The following is a 22,513-nucleotide window of genomic DNA, read 5'->3' as shown; positions in this document are numbered from 1 at the left end:
ATCCGCATTAACCAAATACAGGCAAAGTATTTCAGAAAACAAATTCCCTCACAACTAGCTCTTTACCCTTTCCTCCTCATTTCTCAGGCCCGAGGACCGATTCCCGTGCTCTTTCGCTCTCCCTGCCACATCCGTGATGAATTGCATTTGCAAAGTGCGCAGAAAGAACACAGGATCCCATTGATTTTATTTTGCTCCAAAATGTTTCTAATAAATAAAATGGATGGTTTTATATATTTCGGGCTATCGTTAAAAAATACATTTGCTGAAAGGTCACGATATAAATAACAGGACTGAAAGGTCAAGATATAAATGGAACTTCAAATAAAACCAATTTCCTGTGTCGAGAAGTCTCTCCTGCCTATGGTGAATTGGGGCATTTGTGTTATTTCTCAAGTCCTGTTGTTCCTCAGTCCCATCTTCCTTCTTGCCATCCCTCAGCTTACCTCCTTTGTTTATACTGTTGCTTAGCCTTATTGGCTGCAGCAATCCATGAGTTCTTTGTCAGCAATATGTACGACTTGATGATGCCATAGGTGCAATTTCAGAATAGAGCATGAGACACTTAATTTCAGGGTTGTGGGTTCAAGCTCCAGGTTGGGCAGAAGATTCCTGCATTGCAGGGGGTTAGACTAGAACAGGGGTCAGCAAACGTTTTCAGCAGGGGGCCGGTCCACTGTCCCCCAGACCTTGTGGGGGGCCAGGCTATATTTTGGAAAAAGAAAAAAAAAAGAACGAATTCCAATGTCTAGTTCTGGGCACCACAGTTCAAGAAGGACACTGACAAACTGGAACGTGTCCAGAGGAGGGCAACCAAAATGGTCAAAGGCCTGGAAACGATGCCTTATGCGGAACGGCTAAGGGAGCTGGGCATGTTTAGCCTGGAGAAGAGGAGGTTAAGGGGTGATATGATAGCCATGTTCCAATATATAAAAGGATGTCACATAGAGGAGGGAGAAAGGTTGTTTTCTGCTGCTCCAGAGAAGCGGACACGGAGCAATGGATCCAAACTACAAGAAAGAAGATTCCACCTAAACATTAGGAAGAACTTCCTGACAGTAAGAGCTGTTTGACAGTGGAATTTGCTGCCAAGGAGTGTAGTGGAGTCTCCTTCTTTGGAGGTCTTTAAGCAGAGGCTTGACAACCATATGCCAGGAGTGCTCTGATGGTGTTTCCTGCTTGGCAGGGCGTTGGACTCGATGGCCCTTGTGGTCTCTTCCAACTCTAGGATTCTATGATTCTATGGTTAGCTGATTGAAAAAAGCAGCTTACTTTTTGGACTTGTTCAAATCAACCTCCACCTGGCTGCACACAACAGAAGAGTCTTGCTGGATCAGACCAAGACTCCAATTAGCTCAGTGTCCCGTTTCCAGCGATGTCTAGCAAGATGCCTCTAGGAAGCACAGGTCAACACAAAGGAAACATTTATCTACAGACCTGTTAGATAAATTAATGGAAGATAAAGAGTATCAATATCACTCACACACACATAGCTCTAATGCGGTCCACAGACCCAAAACAGACAGTATCAATATCTACTCACCGTGATGGCTAGATGCTACCTCCAAGATCAGAGGCACCCAACCTTTGAATATCTCCTGTGAGCTTCCTATAGACATCTAGCCAGATGGTGACAATGGGAGAAAATGCTAGGCTATATAGAGCGGGCATAGGCAAACTCCGGCCCTCCATATGTTTGGGACTACAATTCCCATCATCCCTGGCCACTGGTCCTCTTAGCTAGGGATGATGGGAATTGTAGTCCCAAACATCTGGAGGGCTGGAGTTTGCCTATGCCTGATATAGAGCTTTAGTCCGTTCCAGCAGGCTTGTTGTCTGAAAGGATCCTTTGCATATCAGAAACTCTACCAAGTTCCTCTTGGAAAGGCAATTTCACATAAAGAACCAAGGTTATCCCACAGAAAATGCAAAGAAATAATGGAACAGTTAAGAAATATACAGGATATGAGGAGGAGTATGTTGAAGGAACGACCAGCATACATTCTCCTTCTGGGTTAGCTTGAAGTGTTAATTTCTAAGGAAGGTGTATGCTATAGCACAAGGGGGGAAAAACCCCAGCTATTGATTTGAATATGTGAATTTAATATGAAGAATGATCCCAAAGAGCACTAGATTCTAAAGATTTTAAGCACGTAATGTAGTTGAGTGGTCCATTTCTTCACTAGAAAGCTACAAGAGAAGGTGGTTGTTGCTGAAGTGTTAAAACAGCATTTGAAGTGAGTATTATGGGTTACTGAAATTTTCTGTGGGGTTGTTTGAAAATTCAACTTACTTACCTGTTGGCTTCTCCCTGGATGAACTCTTAGGCATCTTGGCTGGTTCGTTTCACAGCACTTCAGAGCTACATTCCATACCAATTGGCTATTGTGAATTAATACTTTGGGGTTATTCAATGCAAAATGCTAGAACTATGAACGTTTTATCCTTCACGTATGTTTTTCTGATTGATTTGTTATGCCTAGTAGTTCACCTTTTGCTTTACTACAACTTTAGCCAATAATGAGTATAGTAGAATACCAGAGATGTGAACTCCAGATTGCATACTGATCAAAGACATGAAATCATGGTTAAAATTAAGGAATGCGAGTTTACATCAATCCTTAAAAAGGTAAAGGTAAAGGACCCCTGACAGTTAGGTCCAGTCACAGACTCTGGGGTTGCGGCGCTCATCTCGCTTTACTGGCCAAGGGAGCCAATGTTTGTCCGCAGTTTTTCCGGGTCATGTGGCCAGCATGACTAAGCCACTTCTGGCGAAACCAGAGCAGCGCACGGAAATGCCATTACCTTCCCGCCGGAGCAGTACCTATTTATCTACAGTGGTACCTCGGGTTAAGCACTTAATTCGTTCTGGAGGTCCATTCTTAACCTGAAACTGTTCTTAACCTGAAGCACCACTTTAGCTAATGGGGCCTCCCGCTGCTGCCGCGCCGCCACCACACGATTTTTGCTCTCATCCTGAAGCAAAGTTCTGGGTTAGTGGAGACTGTAACCTGAAGCGTCTGTAACCCAAGGTACCACTATACTTGCACTTTGACGTGCTTTCGAACTGCTAGGTTGGCAGGAGCAGGGACCGAGCAACGGGAGCTCACCCCGTTGCGGGGATTCGAACCGCCGGCCTTCTGATCAGCAAGCCCTAGGCTCTGTGGTTTAGACCACAGCGCTACCCACGTCCCATACATCAATCCTTAAGTAGCATTAAATATTATGTGTCAGCTTGTCTCTTAGCTCTTCTGTTTGCCTTGCCTTTGGGGATGTTTTGTCTTATGGAGCCATCTACAAATATCTTGACAATTACTAAACTTTTAATCACGTAATACTAGCAGCCTCAAGCCCTGCATTGCTTGGGAATTCTAAGAAACAAACAAACAAAATCAGTGCAGTTTTGAAAACAATGGTTAAATCAGTGCAGTTTTTAAAGGTTCAGTACCCCGTATAGGGACGCGGGTGGCGCTGTGGGTTAAACCACAGAGCCTAGGACTTGCCATTCAGAAGGTTGGCGGTTCGAATCCCCGCAACGGGGTGAGCTCCCGTTGTTCGGTCCCTGCTCCTGCCAACCTAGCAGTTCGAAAGCACGTCAAAGTGCAAGTAGATAAATAGGTACCGCTCCAGTGGGAAGGTAAACGGTGTTTCCATGTGCTGCTCTGGTTCGACAGAAGCGGCTTAGTCATGCTGGCCACATGACCCGGAAGCTGTCGGCCAGTAAAACGAGATGAGCACCGCAACCCCAGAGTCGGCCACGACTGGACCAAATGGTCAGGGGTCCCTTTACCTTTTTACCCCATTTTGTTTCAAAATGACATCCGGTTGTATCCAAGCATAGATGAAAGCCTGCTCCTTGACCTCAGGAACCACCATGCAAAATTTGGTTATGATGTTATGCCCAACTGCATAGTGAACAAACAAGGATTCCAGACTACATAGCAGTTTTTCTTTTAGTTTGTAAACTGAATTAAACCATTTTCTCAGCCTCTGCAGCTCCTCCTTAGAAGTAGATGAACATTCAGATTTTCTTTCTCAGGAACATAATGATGGGCAAGGGCAGAAGGTTAGGCAAGGAAGCATCGCTGCATCTCTTCATTGGTCCTGTTTCCAGACTAACACAGTAAAACATACTTTGCCACTGAATTCTGATAGAACAGAAGGAGAAACTAGAGACAGATTTCACTTCCCCCAAAATGAAAGAGCAACTCCTCTTAGGGTGTGTGCAGAACTGGGAATCTGACCCGAGTGCAGAAAAACGTAAGAGATTTTTCCCCTTAATGATATAGAAATCTATGTATAAAAAGGTAAGGTAAAGGGACCCCTGACCATTAGGTCCAGTCGTGGCCGACTCTAGGGTTGCGGCGCTCATCTCGCTTTATTGGCCGAGGGAGCTGGCGTACAGCTTCCGGGTCATGTGGCCAGCAGGACTAAGCCGCTTCTGGCGAACCAGGGCAGCACACGGAAACACCGTTTACCTTCCCGCCGGAGCGGTACCTATTTATCTACTTGCACTTTGACGTGCTTTCGAACTGCTAGGTTGGCAGGAGCAGGGACTGAGCAATGGGAGCTCACCCCGTCGCGGGGATTCGAACCGCCAACCTTCTGATCGGCAAGTCCTAGGCTCTGTGGTTTAACCCACAGCGCCACCCATGTCCCTTAAATAACTAAGTGATAAAATAGAAATGACTAGCTACAGGCACCTGTTTCTTCATTCACAGTCCTTCTTTCTTATTGCTGAATTGCTATTAAACCAATATAGTTACAATAAAAACAAACATGAAAACCCAGGAAGGGCTGGAAGGGGGTGAAAGGAAGTGTGGGAGCTGTGTTGCAAACACACATGTCCAGACACATCTGCACGCTAATCCAGAAAGAAAGATCGGCAGACAGAATCAGGATTGATCTACTAGCTGTTCCATATGACCAGCTATGCAAAATTGAAGGTGGACTGCATTGAGACTTGGAAGACTTAAGAGTGCTCGTTCCACACAAAAAGGGGTTTTGCTCAATTTTCAGTATGTCTTTTTCCATCAAAAGTTCTCCAAAACCATTTGAGCAGCTTTGAATGGATCTGGCTTTGATGCCTATTCCAGAAATATATCGTCGTCTATATCTGAACACTGTAGCAACTAAAATCTGAACCGGATTTTCCCCTACTGTACCAATAAACACATAAATGCAATGAAACATCAGGAGTAAAACAGCTTATTCCAAACAGAAGAAGGCTGCTCACATTTTTTTTTTTTTTAAAGTGCTTATTTTGAGGAATCCCATCTTTTATATATTATATTAATGATCCACTTGGATTGTTTCTTGGCTTTGGTAAGTTTCTAGGACAAATATTTTAGATTTTTCTCCTAGCCTTCTAAAAGACAAATTGGCAGCACTAAAAACAGTTACAAAACAAATGTATTTTTTAAAAAAAGAAAAGAAAAACAAGCCTAAACTTAAATTGCAGGCTTATTAGCAGTGGGTCTGGAACAGTGACACAGGGACAGGATGGGGGGGGGGGCGGAATAAATGGTAACTCTAATGGTTAAGCTGGCAGAACATACAGAAAATGAATATTATTCCTAGTCAATGCTAGCTATAGCCTACATTGATTGATTTTGTTTTTGGGATGAAGGGATACAGTTAAACACTATATATTTAATCTTATCATCAAGGAATGGAAAAGCATGTACAGAAGTCTCGGCAACTTGATCTAATTTCTTTTAACAGGTTTACTCCATGAAAGTCAGTGGATTGACAGTTCTGGGCAAAAAAATACCAATGTTACACAAAGATTTTACAGGCAACTTATGGAAGGCTGAAGAGGAACAGAAGTCACAAGCAGTCATGAAAACTGGTGTAGCCAATTGTAGATATCCATACTTTACTGTTATTTAATTGGTGTTGTTTATGTGCATGCATATATATATGTATATATATATGTATATATACATACACATATACATACACACATGGCAGTTTTCTGGAATTTAATAAATAAGGACAACTTATAATATATAAAACAATATAAACATTTATATGCTACATGCATATCATATAATTTAGACATAATAATTTATACGACGGAGAGGCACAGACCTATGTTCGTCCAATTTTTCTGGATAATGCACACACACAAGAAGTGTCTATTCTTATCCATCGCCAGGCTACAAGTTTATTGTTTTCTGAAGTCAATGCTCGTACAAATGTTTGGGATGTTTTGCACTGGGAGTTCCAGTGCTTATCATCTATACCACGGCAGCCACTTTTGGCAGGTTTGGCTTGTTTACACTTTGTTTCATAAAAATATTGCTTGACTGGGGAAGGCCCTGTTCTGATTTCCCCCAGCACAGTAACCTGGTGTCCTCTAATGTCAATAGCAGAAGATTTGTCGGTGACCCATCGGCTCTCACTGTCACACACGGAATACTCCCCACGATGACTCTTGTTTTCAGCAAACCTCTTCTGCCGAGACGTTTGGTTTGCCGCCACAGAACTGCCAATGTAATCCTCCGTAAGGTATAATGGTGGGGGTTCCAATGGGGTATTGTCACTCAGGAGGACCCTGGGAGAGCTGTAGCGTTTCTGATGTTTTAGTAGTTCTGTATCCATTGAGATAACTGGCTGGAAGTCCAGTTTCACGCTTTCATTGCCATCCATATCAGGCTCAGCAGTCTCTGTTTTCTTCATTGTGTCTTGAACACTATCCTTGATATCTGTGATTTGCTTGGAGATCTTATTTCTTAAGATGTCTGCTTGAATAAGTTTTATAATGAGAGAATTTATTGAATCTTCTGGTAAACTCCCTTGGTCCATGTTGGTAGACTGGATGCCACGGAGATAAGCAAGGAATATCACATAAAACAAGATGGACATCACCTTGTTCACGTGTAAGATCTGAAAAAGAACCAAGAGTCAACTTGGAGACAAACAAATGAGCTTACATAGTCAAGTGGTTGGTGGTGGTTGTTTTTCTTTTCATCATTTTCTTTTCAATATTTGGCAGATGCAAAGTTTTACAAACTGCGTGTGCAATATCAAACGGCCAATAAATTCATGCAAGCTTTTCCCCAAATTCATATGGTCATATGAAGCTTCTTTAGACAAACCATTGGCTCTTTACGCTCAATATTATCTACTGTGACTGGCCGTAACCCTTTCCAGCCCAGCTGTTCTGGACCCCTATAGCTGGAGGTGCCAGGAATTAACACTGGGCTTTCTGTCTGCTTTCTCATTGAGCTAGGAAAAAATCTATGAATCTGCCTTATACTGTACTGATTAAGATCATATTGTCTGATATGAGTGGCAGGAGCTCTCCAGAATCTCACATGGAAATCTCTCATATCCCTACTCTCTGAGATTCATTTAACTGGAGAGGCCAGGGATTGAATTTGGGACATGCATGTAGACAAGCACGGCAAGCATATCATTCCTATTTTTTAAACTCTCAGAAAAATCTGACCTGCACATGATCTCAGGAGTTCTTGCTGTAAGGTTCTAATTCACACATACATTCCACTGATACCAGCTGAATTTTTACATGGCAAAACTGAATCCATGCACGATCCGTAAGCCTGTGTATTCACAGTGTCCCTCATGGTGGCCACGGAGAAGAGCAAAGATGTGTGCGTTTATTACTAAGTGTATGGTCAGAATCAAATGTTACAGCAGACTTACGACTACCACTAAAAACAAGAATCTCACCCCATCTTCTTCCACTCTGCCTTTGTAACATCATGCAAGTTTCTCACTCCTGCAAATAGCAGCCAATGAAGTGGAGTGGGGAAATCATGTGTGATTATATAACGCATTAAGTAGTTCAATATCAGGAGTGAGCAGAAGATAAAACCACTGGCGGGACACCAGTGGACCAGCAGCTAGAGACTGCTGGTTCCTGGGATCTTGCAAAGAAGTCGGAGACTAGTAGACTGACCACTTCCAGCACAGCAGATGTTCTAAGCTGAACATCTCAAGATCCCATATCCCATATTACTTATGCTTTAATAATGCAGAGACCCTGACTATGCACTTTTGCTCTGTAAATATAAAACTCATTTTTCTTCCTAGCAAAAGAAAACAAGGTGTGTGTGTGAAGTAGCCTGTTAGCCCACAGTTGCCCTAATGTTTTTAGTAGCATCACTACTTTTAGTTGCTTCACTACTTTTAGTTGTAGACTCTGGTCCACAAAACTGTACAATACAGTATAGTAACAGTGCAACTTTAAGTATACTTATTCAGATGTCAGTCATACTGCGCTCCACAGAACTTCTTCCCTACCAAGTGTGCTGAGAATTTCAGCCTTAATGTGCTAGCTTTTTGCAACTTGCATCTCTGGACCAGTTAACAGCAGCTTTCTGCTCTGGATGGGGGAGGGAGAAATGACTGTCAACGTGCAGGCTGCCCTTTTATGGTCAAGAAATGTGTTTTCCTCATTCCCATATTTTGTTATGAAATGAGCTCACCTAAGTCTAGACTACGTTTTCCTTAATACTTAAATGACAATTTCTTGCTGTTCTATAAAAACAGAAGTCTGTGGAGAAAACATTGGGGTTTCTAACAGTAGATTGCAGGAATGGAAGGACCGGCACTCTTGCTGAAGCAAGTTAAATGTGAAACGGTAACCCAGATCTCACAAAGGTGGGAGGAAAGAGTGGTTAGAGCGTCTAGCACGGCTGATATCAACTGGAGAATGAAAACTGTCCAGCTGCTGCACTCCACCAAACTAAGCTTGAAGGCATGGAACCATCAGATATCAACAGTTATGTCAGTGTTGTAGAAAAAGGTCAGGTGACTACGCTTTGGTAGGAGTAAAACTGTTCCTCAACTACACAACATCAAACTTATCAGTTTGTTTTTTACAAAGAAGTCCTTTAAAAAAGGCATTTGTGCACATTCCCCCTTTTTATGAATGCTTTCCCCCCAAAATATACGCTCTTGTGCAGTTTTTGGCTGTCACAAAATTTGGAGAAGTGCAAATTTTGAAGGGCAGCTGCATTTCAGTTTGCAGTCTGCCCCAGGAAGCGTGAATTAGGTAAAATGCAAAGTGGACCAAGTTTCTCCTTATCCCAAGCTGCAGTCTGTTGCTTTCTATGTACAGGAATTTTCCTTTTTCCCTGTGGTGAACCATTTCCCCATGCGGTCAAGTCCAGGGTCAGTTTTACTGCTTCAGCCCCTGCCTGTGGCCTCTCTTCATATTTCTCAAATCTTTGCGCTCCACAGATAAGTGAATGCAAATAACTAATTAGGGATGAGCTCAATAGTCCAATAGTAGAGGTCAGACTTTTCCACTCTTGGCTGGACGGAAGCCTGTGGATTGACCACAGGCTCAAACGATTGGGAGGATACTTTGTCGTCGTTGTCCCGTCCCCCCCATTACAGAGAAAATGCTGCTATTGCTGTATTTCACGACTTTTGGGGATGTGTGTATTAATAACCTTCTCTTTTCTACTATAAATTAAGTTATTAAATTTTTACTGCTACTTTCCAACTAGTATGGACACTTACTTCTTTGTAGAAAGAAGGAAGGAGGGCATGGCAAGAGAAGATTCCCCCTTTTCTTCCATGTCCTGCCTCCATGGAAGAACAGCCATTGCATCCCCGTTCTCAACCTCTAAGGAAGCTGCCTAGCTTGAGCAGAGGCGAGTTTATGAATTGGTTGCATAGTACAAAAACCGAGTGTGGCTGCTTCTGCTGCAGCACCTCTGCTACTGCTAGGAAGAGTCTGCCAGAAGCAGACGGGCAGCTGTAGATGTAACGGTCTTCTGCCTTCCATGGAGCCAAATCCAGTAGAAGCTGTCCAGCACCAATGGTACCCTTAGGGCCGGAAAGAAAAGGTTGTCCACTCTTTTGGACTTCTTCCACCAATCTGCTGAGCAGCATCCAGGGGGAGGGGAGCTCACTGGACGGCTGCATGTAGCATTTGCAAGGTTACGAAGAAGCCGCAGAGACTGAATTAGAAGGAACAAACTTTACTTAGCGGTGAGCTGCTAGCAAACTTAGCTTGCTTTCCCTGCTGGTGACACCCAGAACTGATTCCTGCCTCCCTCCCCGCATCAACACAACCATTTCTAAATCACTTTAGTTCCTGCTCACACTACAGCTGAAATCTCCTCTGCAGGAGCTGTCACATTTGTGCAGCCCCAGTAAGCCCCAGTTTGGTTTATCGTTTAACACAAGCCAGTGTTTTCCAATCAAACGCAAATTGCAATAAGGAAAGTAAAAAGCCTGTCGGAAAAGCCACTTACTGGTTGCAGTATCGCCATTTTGATTTAGCACCAGGCATTTCTTGTGCTTCCTTTAGGAGCAGAACGTCCAAACTGCAAGCTGGCAACTGATTAAGGACCATCTGCACAGGCCAGTAGGTCCAGAGTGAGACAATATTAAGAGCCTGGAAAAGGCTAAGGCCTTTGGCAGAAAATAAAGTGAGAGTCTACTAAGTGAGAGTCAACGTAAACACTGAAAGCTGATGCATCTGGAGAATCATTATCCTGAGCTTGAGATATTAAAAGGAAGGGAGAATGTTAGGAAGTAGTGATATCTAACCAGACCCCTGGGGATCTAAAACCTTTGCTTACACACATTTTATTAAAGTTAAACAAACATATATTGGGTGGGAAACGGATATGAACCTGAAAAAGGAAATGGCCCCAAATGCAGAAATGCACACAGAGAGAGATAGGAAGCGCTCTCCTCTCTCCGTGAACAATTCTCAAACTGACTGAACACAAGAAACAAATAATTAAACACACCCAAGTTCTTATCCATGGGGGGTTTTTTATCCTACCATATTTTTGCATAATTCATCGTCTGGACTTGGCCCCTTCCAATCAACCTCTTCTGGAGAGTGATCATTCACTTGCATCAGGTGTGAATGATTGATTGATTGATTGATTGATTGATTGATTCAGTTATTCCCAATGCAGAGATGCAGCAGGACCCACATTAAGAGGAAGCTGCTGCTATTTTCAGGAAAGACTACAAAGGTAATGGATTTAGTAACCTCTGCTTGAATCACCTCCTTCGAATCAAGAGGAATGCTCAGATCAGTGAACTGGGTGGATACAAAGAAAGCAGACAATTCTTACTCTTCTACTGAGCAAGAGCAAACTTTTGGGGGGATATCAGATGATGCGTCTCCAAATGCAACTGCTAAAAAGTCTGCCCCAGCTATCAAAAGGAAAACAGCACTCTGCACACTTCCAGACACATCCAATGACTTATTTGGGTAAAGTCTTTTTTTAGAAAAACCTTCTTTCCAAATAGAAACTATCAAATCTCCCACCCAGCCCTTGCATTGTACACAAAATGTTCCTGCTATGCTTTATTCTTTGCTTTGCATGAAATTTAGTTAATAAATGAACATTGGCCCATACTTTGCAGATGCAATATTTACTGTGAGCCATGGCACACAAATACTAGTGAAATGCCATGGTTTAACTATGGCTTGAGATGATTTGTAAGCAGGGCCGATGAAATTAATGGACAAAAGTGCTACAAACAACCCATTGTTGTGGAATTCACTGCTGTAAGACATACTGCAGGGATCCTTAATGTAGGTGACTCTTTTAAAAAGATCAGACTCATTCATGTAGGAGAGAGAATATTTGGGAGGGAAATCCTATCAACGACTATTCGCTATCAGCTGAATGGGAGCCTCCATGTGAAGCAGTTTACCTAAATATCATCTGTTTCTGTTATGTACTGAAGTTCTCACCCTGGGCCAGCAGGGGGATACTGTAGATAGTTCAGGTCCACATATGCAAATAAGGGATCGAAAGTGGCGTTCAGTGATTGGATAGTTACAGAAAATGGTTACTGTTGCGTTCTAGTGGAGCTCTATATAAGCAGGCTGGCTGAACCCTTCAGTTCTGTTCTGGCCTGTGAATAAACAAGAGCTGTTTGAAGCATCGCTGTGTCGTCTGCTATGTCTACCCACAACTTAACAGTTTCCATATCAAACAGTCGGTGCCTATCAACATTTTTGCAGCATGTTCTCCTCTGCAGATAATTTGGAGGGGATCCCTGTCATCATCGCACGGATTAGTGCTGAAAGGAGATTACTGTAATTGCTCTACAACTAGCTCTAATAACGGTTCCCTTGTCCTCATACTGATGCCTTTGGAGAACTAAGGGGCATCCCATTCCCACAGCGCCCAGGCAGAAGCCCGTGGAAAGCCAGAGAAGCCTGCAAACAGCAGCAATCTCCTGCTCATGCAGACATATCATGGAGTGTAAAATCAGTGAGCAATCAAGAAAATAAAACCGTGTTCTATGGTAAGCCTTCTTGGAAGGGTTTTCTCAAAGTCAGCATATAAATGTTTTAAATGAATTAAAATAACACCATAGCTGTCAACTTACAGATTTGAGAATAAGGGACCAGCAGCCTCGAAAATAAGGGATCAACAATTACTTTGATAAAATACATATTTTGTTGCGTGCAAATGGCTTTAGATACCTATTAGGTCCATAAATTACCATATCACACATATTCAACACAAAAAAGGCAACAATTTGTTGTTGACAAAGGACAGCTGGAAATAGAAAGGGCCCCATTACCTTCAGTAGCTTATTTAAGGGACATCATTAATAAGGGACAGCAGCGGGACATGGCGCTGGGATAAGGGACTGTCCCGCCAAATAAGGGACACTTGGCAGCTATGAATAGCACAACCTTAACATATTTAAACATCAGAATTTCTTACCCTATCTCAAGATTCAGAGGTGTTCACAATGGCAAGGCTCTTGTTAACCTGCACCTGGCTGGAAGAAAAACTTAGCTAGTGAATAGGAATCGAGTCTCACACTAGGAAAATGGAACAAATGGCACTGCATAGCAACAATATCAACCCTGATTTATGTGATTGCGTAGATTTCAAAATACTGTTATGGGCTACCACGCCTGAATTCCTTCTAACACTGTATGACTTTGCAATTAGGAATGAATGCTAATTTACGGAAAATCACTAACCATTTGAGAGATCAAATCATACCAGCAAGAGGTGGGATGAAGTTATGAAACTTGTCTGTCTTAGTCTGAGTAGGGATCAAGATTCTTGGAAAGGAAATTTTGAATTTGGCCAGAAAATGATAGAATAGTTCTGGCTTTAAGGGTCTCAGCAAGCTACTGACTGCTGGTGGGGCAGACAACCAACAGTATGAGACATCTCTGCTAGAATATATGCACCGGCTCCCATATGCTACTGGCTCAGATTGGTATATAAAGCCCTGAAGAACTAGGGTCCCACATATCTTAAAGACCAATTGAACGCTTACATCACAGCTCAGTCCCTGAGAGCATCCAGATTTCCCCCATATCACAGAAGCTAAACTGGCTTCAAGTAGATACCTGGTATTTAATTTTGTTGCTCCCTTACTATAGAATACTTTTCCAGCAGAAATTCGGCAGGCATGCTTGATTTTGATGTTGAGGTGTCTCTCAGTTATTTTTTTATTCCGCCTGCAACTGCTTAAAACATTCTGAATTAGCAAGTCATTTTTCCAATTATGTTGTACTATTTCAAATGCAGTTTTATGTTTTATTGTTGCACGCCACACTGATGTTTTACGATCTGGTGGCATATAAATACTTTTATAAATGAAAGAAACAAAGCACTACAGAAGAAACAGTGGGCAATGTTTAATAATTCTCAGCAAATTTCAATGGGGCCGCTCCAAATATGACTTAGTTGTATATCACCCACTCAGCAAAGCAACATCTGCCTCCCATCCCAAATACCAACTTGGAACAAAAAGTTTCTGGAGGATGAGACGAGAACTTGCATGGCAAGCTTCCCTAGGGAGTGCATTCTGAAGAGCAGATCCCATTGCACCTTAATGCCACTCCCAAACTTATGTAGGGTTTTTAATTGGAGCAGGTATTCTTCTGAAGATCTCGGCGTATGGGTTTCATTTTATTCTTCTTCCTGTAGTCTATCACTGCCACCAGACATCTGTTCTCAATTACCACTTCCTCACCCAGGCCTGGCAGAAAAAAGTAGAGCTGGGTGTAATCAACTTATTGGTGCCATTTTTTTTTATAGGCAGCTTTTTGCCACCCAAGTGGTGGTCAGATCACGCCAGATCTCCAAATACACTGCTCCTAGAAGTTTCATGTAGATATTGAAGAACGTGGTGGACAAGATCAGATCTTGAGGAGCTCCACTAGACAAATTCCACAAAGCAGTGCAAAGCATAAATGCATCAAGATTATTTTCTGGGATCTTCCTAACAAGGAGACTCCACATTGCAATGCCTCAGAAGGTCACAATGGTAGCAACAGAGATCCAAGAAAATCAGCCTGCTTGGATAGGCCCCTATATATCTCTTGACATAGATCCAGTGTTGTTGTTTTTTTAAAAAATAAATGTTTAGGGGTACTTTCATTTTCCTACTCATATTGAAATACTGCCCCTCAATGAGGCCAAACTTAGATTCACAAAATGTTTACGGGTATGCGTACCCCTGCGTCCCCCCAGAAAAAAAGCACTGCATAGATCGGGGTCAGCAAACCTTTTCAGCAGGGGACCGGTCCACTGCCCCTCAGACCTTGTGGGGGGCCGGACTATTTTTTTTTCGGGGGGGGGGGAATGAACGAATCCCTATGCCCCGCAAATAACCCAGAGATGCATTTTAAATAAAAGGACACATTCTACTCATGTAAAAACACGCTGATTCTTGGACCGTCCGCGGGCCGGTTTGAGAAGGCGATTGGGCTGGATCCGGCCCCCGGGCCTTAGTTTGCCTACCCATGGCATGGATCCACCAGTTTATCGACGCATTTGCCAACCAAAACTTAGCCTGAAGTCAGATTGATAATGATCTATATGATCATTTCCCTCCTGAATGTCCCAGAGCCATACAGCTACCACCCCATCCTTTCAGAGGAAGGGTAAGGTAGAAATTTAACAAACAAACAAATAAAATTGCCCATAAAACTGACCAGATTAGTTAGATTCAGGGGATAACTTCTAAAGTAGAAAACACACAATTGCCTCCTTCAAGAGAGGAGGATAGGAGTCCCTCCCTAAGAGAGGAAACCATCACAGAATGGACCAAAATGAGTAGCTCAACTTGACTAGCTACAGTCAGCCAAGAGAGTGTGTGAAACTGGCTAGAGATCCCCAAGAACTCTGTTAATGTCCTCTGGGAGAATCACTCCAATTCAGCCAAGCAACTGCAGCCAGTGGAGCTCAATATGGCATTCAAGTTGTAAACTCAGGTCCCAAAAGGCAAAGGGAAACACAATGAATTATATTTTTCATAAAATTTATATACTATAAAAATAAAAACAAATTATGCTTGGCAGGTGAACTGCCATTCAGGCAAAAATGAGGGTGCATACAAAAAAGCAAAAGGATACAAACAGCAATACATAATTATCAAAATCCCAAAGGCAGCCTGCGCATAGTAACTAATGACACAACTAATGGGCCATTTCAATTGGGATTTAGGCCCAGCTTTGGCACCTAAACTGCTTTGGGTGCCCTGTATGATGACCTCTGCCAGGAGAGAAAGAAATGTGTCCCTCTTAATTCTCCTTGACCTCTCAGTGGCTTTTGATACCATCAACCACAGTATCCTTCTGGAGCAGACGTCCGAGTTAGGGGTGTGTGGCACCGCTTTGTGATGGCTCTGGTTCTACTTGGGTGATCATTCCCAAGGGTGATGCTTGAGGAGTACTCTTTGGGCCCCTGAAGCCTTCAATGTGGGGTTCCCCAGGGTTCAGTTTTATCCCCTATACTGTTCAACATCTACATCAGGGGTCACCAAGGTTTACCGTATATACTCGAGTATAAGCCGACTTTCTCCGCATATTTTTAATCCTGAAAAAGCCCCCCTCGGCTTATACTCGAGTGAGGCGGGTGGTGGCGGCAAAGGGACAAGCGGCCCAAAAGGAGCCCTTTCTCGCCGCTGGTCCCACCGCCGCCCGCCTCTCACAAGGGCAGGCACAGGAGTCGCGGTTGGGAGAGGCACAGTTGCTTTCGGGCTGCTCTTTCCTCCTTCGCCACCCTTGCCGCTGTTTGCAGCGGCAGAGGAGGAACAAGCAGCCCTTGTTCCTTGTTCTTCCTCCACCGCTGCCGCTACCACCAGGTTTATGGTGTGGTGAAGCGGCTTATACTCAAGTGAATAAGTTTCCCCAGTTTTTTGTGCTAAAATTAGGTGCCTCGGCTTATATTCAGGTCGGCTTATACTCGAGTATATACGGTATCTATCGGTCCCACGGAGATCCCTCCATGGGCTGGATTGTGTGCGCGCCTGTGATTTTCAGCACTTGCTTCTACGCAGACATGATTTTTTGCGCCGCGGAAGCAAGTCCCTGCACCAGTTTAGCGCAGCGTGTGAGTGGGCATCTCAGTTCGGGAGTGGCTCATGTGCCGGTCAAACGACCTCCGCAGGCCGCTTCTGGCCCATGGGCCTTAAGTTGCTGACCCCTGATCTACATGAAACCGCTGAGTGGGGTTATCCATAATTCTGGAGTACATTGTCAGCAGTATGCTGATGGCACACCACTCTACAGTGGTGTCCCGCAAGACGAATGCCTCGCAAGACGGAAAACCCGCAAGACGAAAGGGTTTTCCCTCTGCAGAGGCGCTTCGCAAGACGAATTTCCCTATGGACTTGCTTCGCAAGACGAAAAATGACGAAAAAATTTGAATTTTTTTCCCGCTCCAAAACCCCTTAATTTGAATCGCTAAGCTGCTAAAAGCATTTTAGCAGCAAAACCGCTAATCTCCCAAGCGTTAAAAAGCCGTTTTTAGCCCTTAAAATGTCAATAGCGCTAATAGCGCTACTCCGTCAATGGGCTTGCTTCACAAGACGAAAAAACCGCAAGACGAAAAGACTCGCGGAACGGATTCTTTTCGTCATGCGAGGCACCACTGTACTTCTCTTTACATCTGCAGATGAGGCAGCAGAAGTGCTGGACCAGTGTCTTGCCCCAGTAATAGGCCGGATGAGAGTCAATAAACTGAAGCTCAATCCAGATTAAGACTGGGGCACTGATAGGCGGCAGTTCTCTAGACTGGATGGCTGGCAGGTTGCCTGCTCTTGATGGGGTTACACTTCCTCTGAAGGAGTGGGTATATAGCTTCAGGGTTCTTCTGGATCCATGGCTGCTCTTGAAACTTGGGTGGCCTCCGTGGCACTGAGCTCCTTCCATCAGTTACAGCAGGTGGCCCAGCTGTGCCCCTATCTGGAGAAAGGTAAAGGTAAAGGGACCCCTGACCATCAGGTCCAGTCGTGGCCGACTGGGGTTGCGGCACTCATCTCGCTTTATTGGCCGAGGGAGCTGGCGTACAGCTTCCGGGTCATGTGGCCAGCATGACTAAGCCCCTTCTGGTGAACCAGAGCAGCGCATGGAAACGCCGTTTACCTTCCCGCCAGAGTGGTACCTATTTATCTACTTGCACTTTGACATGCTTTCGAACTGCTAGGTTGGCAGGAGCAGGGACCAAGCAATGGGAGCTCACCCCGTCGCGGGGATTCGAACCGCCAATCTTCTGATCATCAAGCCCTAGGCTCTGTGGTTTAACCCACAGCGCCACCCACGTCCCGCCCCTATCTGGATAGGGATAGCCTAACGTCTGCCGTCTATGCTCTGGTAGCCACTAGGTTAGATTAATTCAAAATATTAGACATGGGGCTGCCTCAGAAGACATTTCAGAAACTTCAGCTGCTGCAAGATTCAGCAGCCAGGTTACTCATTGGGGCAAGACGGTTTGAGCATATTACGCCAATTCTCACCCAACTGCACTTACTACCAATTAGTTTCTGTTCCGAATTCAAAGTGCTGGTCTTGACCATATAAGGAGAGCCGATTTAGATTTAGCAAGTTTATTTCTATTATATATGGTAAACCATTTAAGTCAGTGAAAGCCAAACTTGGCCCTCCAGCTGTTTTGGGACTACAATTCACATCATCCCTGACCACTGGTCCTGTTAGCTAGGGGTAATGGGAGTTGTAGTCCCAAAACAGCTGGAGTTTGGCCATCACTGATTTAAGTTGTTTTAGCTGTTTTAATAAACTAAATTTGGCTTACTTTTATGTGGAGTTTAGAAATATTTTCTATATTGCCGTAAACAAAAATGAAAACTTTTGCCATATTAATTTTACATGCCATCCAAATGTCTCAACGGTCTAATCCAGTGGTTCCCAAACTTTTTCAGCCCCCACCCCACCCTGGCTTGGTTACATAAACTCTCCCCCTGCGCCACCCTAAGGAAAACCATTGTTTTGAACAGTAGTTTGCCTGGCCCACTAAGGAAGATTATAACACAATAAACTTCAGAACAGTAACAATTAATTGCACATTTGTTCAAAACCCAAATAAAACTATGTTGTTTAATTAATTAAACATCGGTGAACAACCCCAGTGTGTCAGAACATTTGTGGTAATTTTATTGAGTATCCAAAACATTAGATCAGTGGAGGATGAATAATAAGAAAGCCTTGAAGGGAAGGCAGAAATTGCATAAACACAAATTAAGGAACAAATAGCAGCAACAGAGGTTGCAGTGTTGGAAACTCAGATATACAAGCTAGGTGCAACACCTCTATCTATCCTTAGCAACAGCACTCGGTGTCTTCTGTTTAGCTATTAAAGTCACAAAAACTCGCCGCCCCATCCTCCTGGATCCTACATAGGTTGCCACATCCCATTCATTAACTTCACTTTTAATGAAAAAGTATTTTAAAGACATCAACAGCACATCTGGCTTTAGGATTGGCAGGGGGTTGGACTCGATGGCCCTTGTGGTCTCTTCCAACTCTATGATTCTATGATTCTAGGATGGGCTTTGGATTGCTTTTTACCGTATTTTTCTGTGTGTAAAACGCCCCCGTGTATAAGACAACCCCTATTTTTTGGGACACCAAATTAGGGAAATGGGGGGATTGCCCAGAGTTCCTGAGCTTTTGGGGGGGGACTGCCAACAATCGCTCACCCGCCTGACCGCCGCTGCCAATTGCACACTTTGCTGAAGCCACCAATCGCCTGTCCGCTCACCGCCAACTGCCCTCCCAATTGCCGCAGCAGCCAATCGTCAGCAGGCCTTGCCGCAGTCACCAATCACCCGCCCAATCGCCACTGACAATCTCCCGCTCGTGGCTGCCACCAATCGCCTGTTCCCCCATGCACTATCTGTGTATAAGATGACTCCCAATTTTTTACATTTCCTTACAATAAAAAAAAAAATACAGAACTCTGCAACAATCCAAACTCTGCTTAGCTGAGAGCAAGTGTCACTGAATTCAATAGTACTTTCTTCTGCTAGGCTTCTAATGTCAATTCTGGGACACGTTATATCACCCCACCAATCCTAGCATGAAACAGCAGTGGGTGAAATAATTTTGTGCAAGAACCTCTGCCCACCACTGAAGAGCGCACTGAGCCCCAGAAAGCACCATACCTTTTAGAAAATGGTAGGAGGTATTCAAAAGCTTGGGAGAAATCCCAGATCACAGGAAAAGGCAGAACATCAACTGCCTCAAGGGATCACAAAGGCACCACCCATCTTATATATGTTTATTCACAGAAGTACGTTTTGCTGTGTTTTTTTGGTGCTTGCACCCAAAAACAGGATCCAAGGATGGGAGTTGTTTTTGTGTGCCCTGGGGGCACACAATTCGCATTTGCAGGGAGATCTTTTTGGCTGGAATTGTAAAAATCAACACCAGAATTGAGTTCACTGTTGACATTCCAGGCTGAGGAATGAGACCATACTGGTACAACAAGCTTAGCGTCATCGTGGACTGAGCAACTGTGACACAAACTTGGAACACAAACCCAGTTAAGAAAAGTATTTGAGTCCCATCCCTATTCATCCCCAAGGGGAAATAAGCCCCAAACTTACACACACACAAACAAACACACTCTCACACACACACAAAAACATACCACCCTGTGATCCTTGGATGAAAGGCAGTAGATATATTATATTATATTATATTATATTATATTATATTATATTATAATAATAATAGTTGTTGTTGTTGTTAACACCTATTGGTTAGTGCCTAGTGTATTACTAGGGCTAAGTAGTACACTTAACCCCACTGCAACTATTTTTAAAGGGGGATGAATAATATTTGTTTGGTGAAATGCTATATAACTAATAACAAGAGCAGACAATACAAATGAGGCTCTTTAAAAAGGTGGAAACTATGCCAGTTCATTGATTTTGCAACACAGCAACATGCCACCATTTTGAGATTAATTTTCTTAAACATCACGTTCTTCATTACCGTATTTTTCGCACCATAAGACGCACCAGGCCATAAGACGCACCTAGTTTTTGGAGGAGGAAAACAAGAAAAAAAATATTCTGAATCTCAGAAGCCAGAACAACAAGAGGGATCGCTGTGCAGCGAAAGCAGCAATCCCTCTTGCTGTTCTGGCTTCTGGGATAGCTGTGCAGCCTGCATTCGCTCCATAAGACGCACACACATTCCCCCTTACTTATTAGGAGGGGGAAAGTGAGTCTTATAGAGCAAAAAATATGGTAAGCAGAATATATCTGTCCCCTTCTAGCAACAGATCTAACATTGCCTGAGTTGTAAAAACATTCAAAAATGGTGACAGATTTGACTTGCCTACAAGTAGGGAAAGCCCCCCTTCACCTGAAACATCTTCATTATGTTTGTACGATTATCAGACTATGGAGATCCTGGACTTAAAGGGAGATGGGAAAGGTTTCTCTCAATATTTTATTCTGTTGCTCTCAAATATTATCTACACATAGTAAATTCCGGCACTCTGCTAGGATGGTTACACAAGCTCAAACCCAAAAATGCAGTTATTTGCAAAGTCTAAATCAGACAGGTCAGGAGGCCGTTTCCTGTCTAACCAGCTACTTGAAACTGCTGATGCTAGTTACAGGTCAGAAGGTCGTTTCCTGCCTAGCCAAAAACTGCTGTCAACTAAAAACCACTAGCAAGATGTTTCCTGCTTTACTTCTGCTTTAGATAAGAAGAGATACGAAGGGAATGCTTAGCTAGCGAACACGTGTACAAGGAGGTGGGAGGGAGTGCTTGGCTTAGCAGAAAGACAGGAATATCTAGCAAGCAATAAAATGTGTTAAGCAAGCAATATTTGCTAGCCGATTGGGGAAGTCTGGGGGTATAAGAAAGTCTGCTGAAGTGTCTTGCTTTACAGCCAGTGTATTTCTAGGAACTAACCAGCAGGCTGTCTCTGAGTACAGACCTTGACTCTGTGCTCAGATCTCAATAAACTCTTTTTCTCCAAAGAAGATTTTGCTTTCCTGGTACTTTTGTTCCCTCCGAGGTCCAGGGGATGGCGTGGCTAATGGATCCCTAGGTAAATAAGGCTTCATTTCTTTGGGGGCTCGCCCGGGATCAGCCCCCTCCCCAAATACGGACCGGAGGGCCAGGCTCAACTAAGGTGAACAGCTCCAATCGGCGTTCGCATTTCCGGTGCACACCCTGCCAGTTTGTAGGGGGAGATTGCCACACCGTCCTGGAGCGGAGACATCTAGTTGAGGGAGAACAAGAGGACAGAACGGCGCCGAGGGGACAGGTCCGCAGCGGAGAAAGGTAAGCCCGAGGGAAAGGGCTAGGGGCCCGAGGGAAAGGGCCAGAGGCCTGATCAGCCTCACCTGGTAGTTGGCAGTAGAGTGCCCGGCAGTAAGAATGCCACCAGGAAAGGAATTGGTAAAGGTTTGGGAAAGGGAATGGGGCAGAGGGAATTGAGTGTTTTGTTGACATGTTGTGTGTCAGATACTCCAGTGACTGAATTGTTGTCAAGTGTGGGTCGGGGCCTAGCGCTCCCCTTGGCCGAGCGATTGCAGGGTTGTGCGTTTTCTGCCAGGGCGACCTCGTGCAGACCACAATCTGTATCGTGTGAACTGTGAAAGAATTTACAGCCCAGTCAGGTGCGGAGTATCTGAAGAAAAAAAAAAAAAAAAATAGGGTCTGGAGCAAGCCAATGTATTCCTCTGGAATGTTTTTTTAATAACTGGAAAACAGCCACGAAGAGTGATGATTCACATTGAAAAAACAGAGACTCAAAACTTTATGTGAGGTGGACTTGCCAACCCAGAGAACTGCGTGGCTTTGATTTGCAATTAATCAACCCCCTGTGGCAAATCAACCCCCTGTGGCAAAATATATTAAATGTCCACCCAGACCAGATCCCCTATATCTCTACATGGAAGACCAATGTAAAGAAAAGAATCTACCATGGCTAAAGTCTTGCTGTGACAGCAACACACAGAACAGGATTTGTACAGTGAAGCCTCTGGTGTTAGAAGACCCAGAAGATGAGGAGGGGGAGTGATTAAGCCACCACCTTACACTCCACCAACAGCCCCTCCAAACCCCCCCCCCCCAGGCCAAGATCAAGAAGCACAGGGAGGTGCTGGTGTAGGGGGGAGGAGGACCTGCGAAGGAGGATAGTGAGACGGAAGAAGAGGAAGATGAGGAAGATAACGAAGAGTTTAGGAAGACACTAGATGATATGAATCAAGGAAAGAAAATGTGGACAGAAAGACAGAAAAAGAGACT

The 22,513-nt window shown here is 43.9% G+C and overlaps 1 protein-coding gene across 5 annotated transcripts in view; it reads right to left on the bottom strand.

Moving 5' to 3' along the window:
• Positions 1 to 5,711: 5,711 nt before the first annotated feature.
• Positions 5,712 to 22,513, bottom strand: part of NTF3 (neurotrophin 3) — a 69,014-nt gene continuing 52,212 nt past the window's right edge. For 4 of the 5 annotated variants that reach the window (XM_083440949.1, XM_083440952.1, XM_083440950.1 and 1 more), the window contains exon 2: positions 5,712 to 6,891. In XM_083440949.1, the coding sequence (XP_083297075.1) occupies positions 6,094 to 6,891 (798 nt within the window). In that variant the 3' untranslated portion in view covers positions 5,712 to 6,093. Of the gene's footprint in view, positions 6,892 to 12,695; positions 12,750 to 22,513 lie in introns of all 5 variants that reach the window. The other variant, XM_083440951.1, reaches the window with a different exon arrangement.

This window comes from Podarcis tiliguerta (genome assembly GCF_965153285.1).
Source record: "Podarcis tiliguerta genome assembly, chromosome: 5".
Lineage (NCBI taxonomy): Eukaryota > Metazoa > Chordata > Lepidosauria > Squamata > Lacertidae > Podarcis > Podarcis tiliguerta.
The sequence above is the reverse complement of the archived record's forward strand: the minus strand, read 5'-3'. Positions and strand labels throughout refer to the sequence as shown.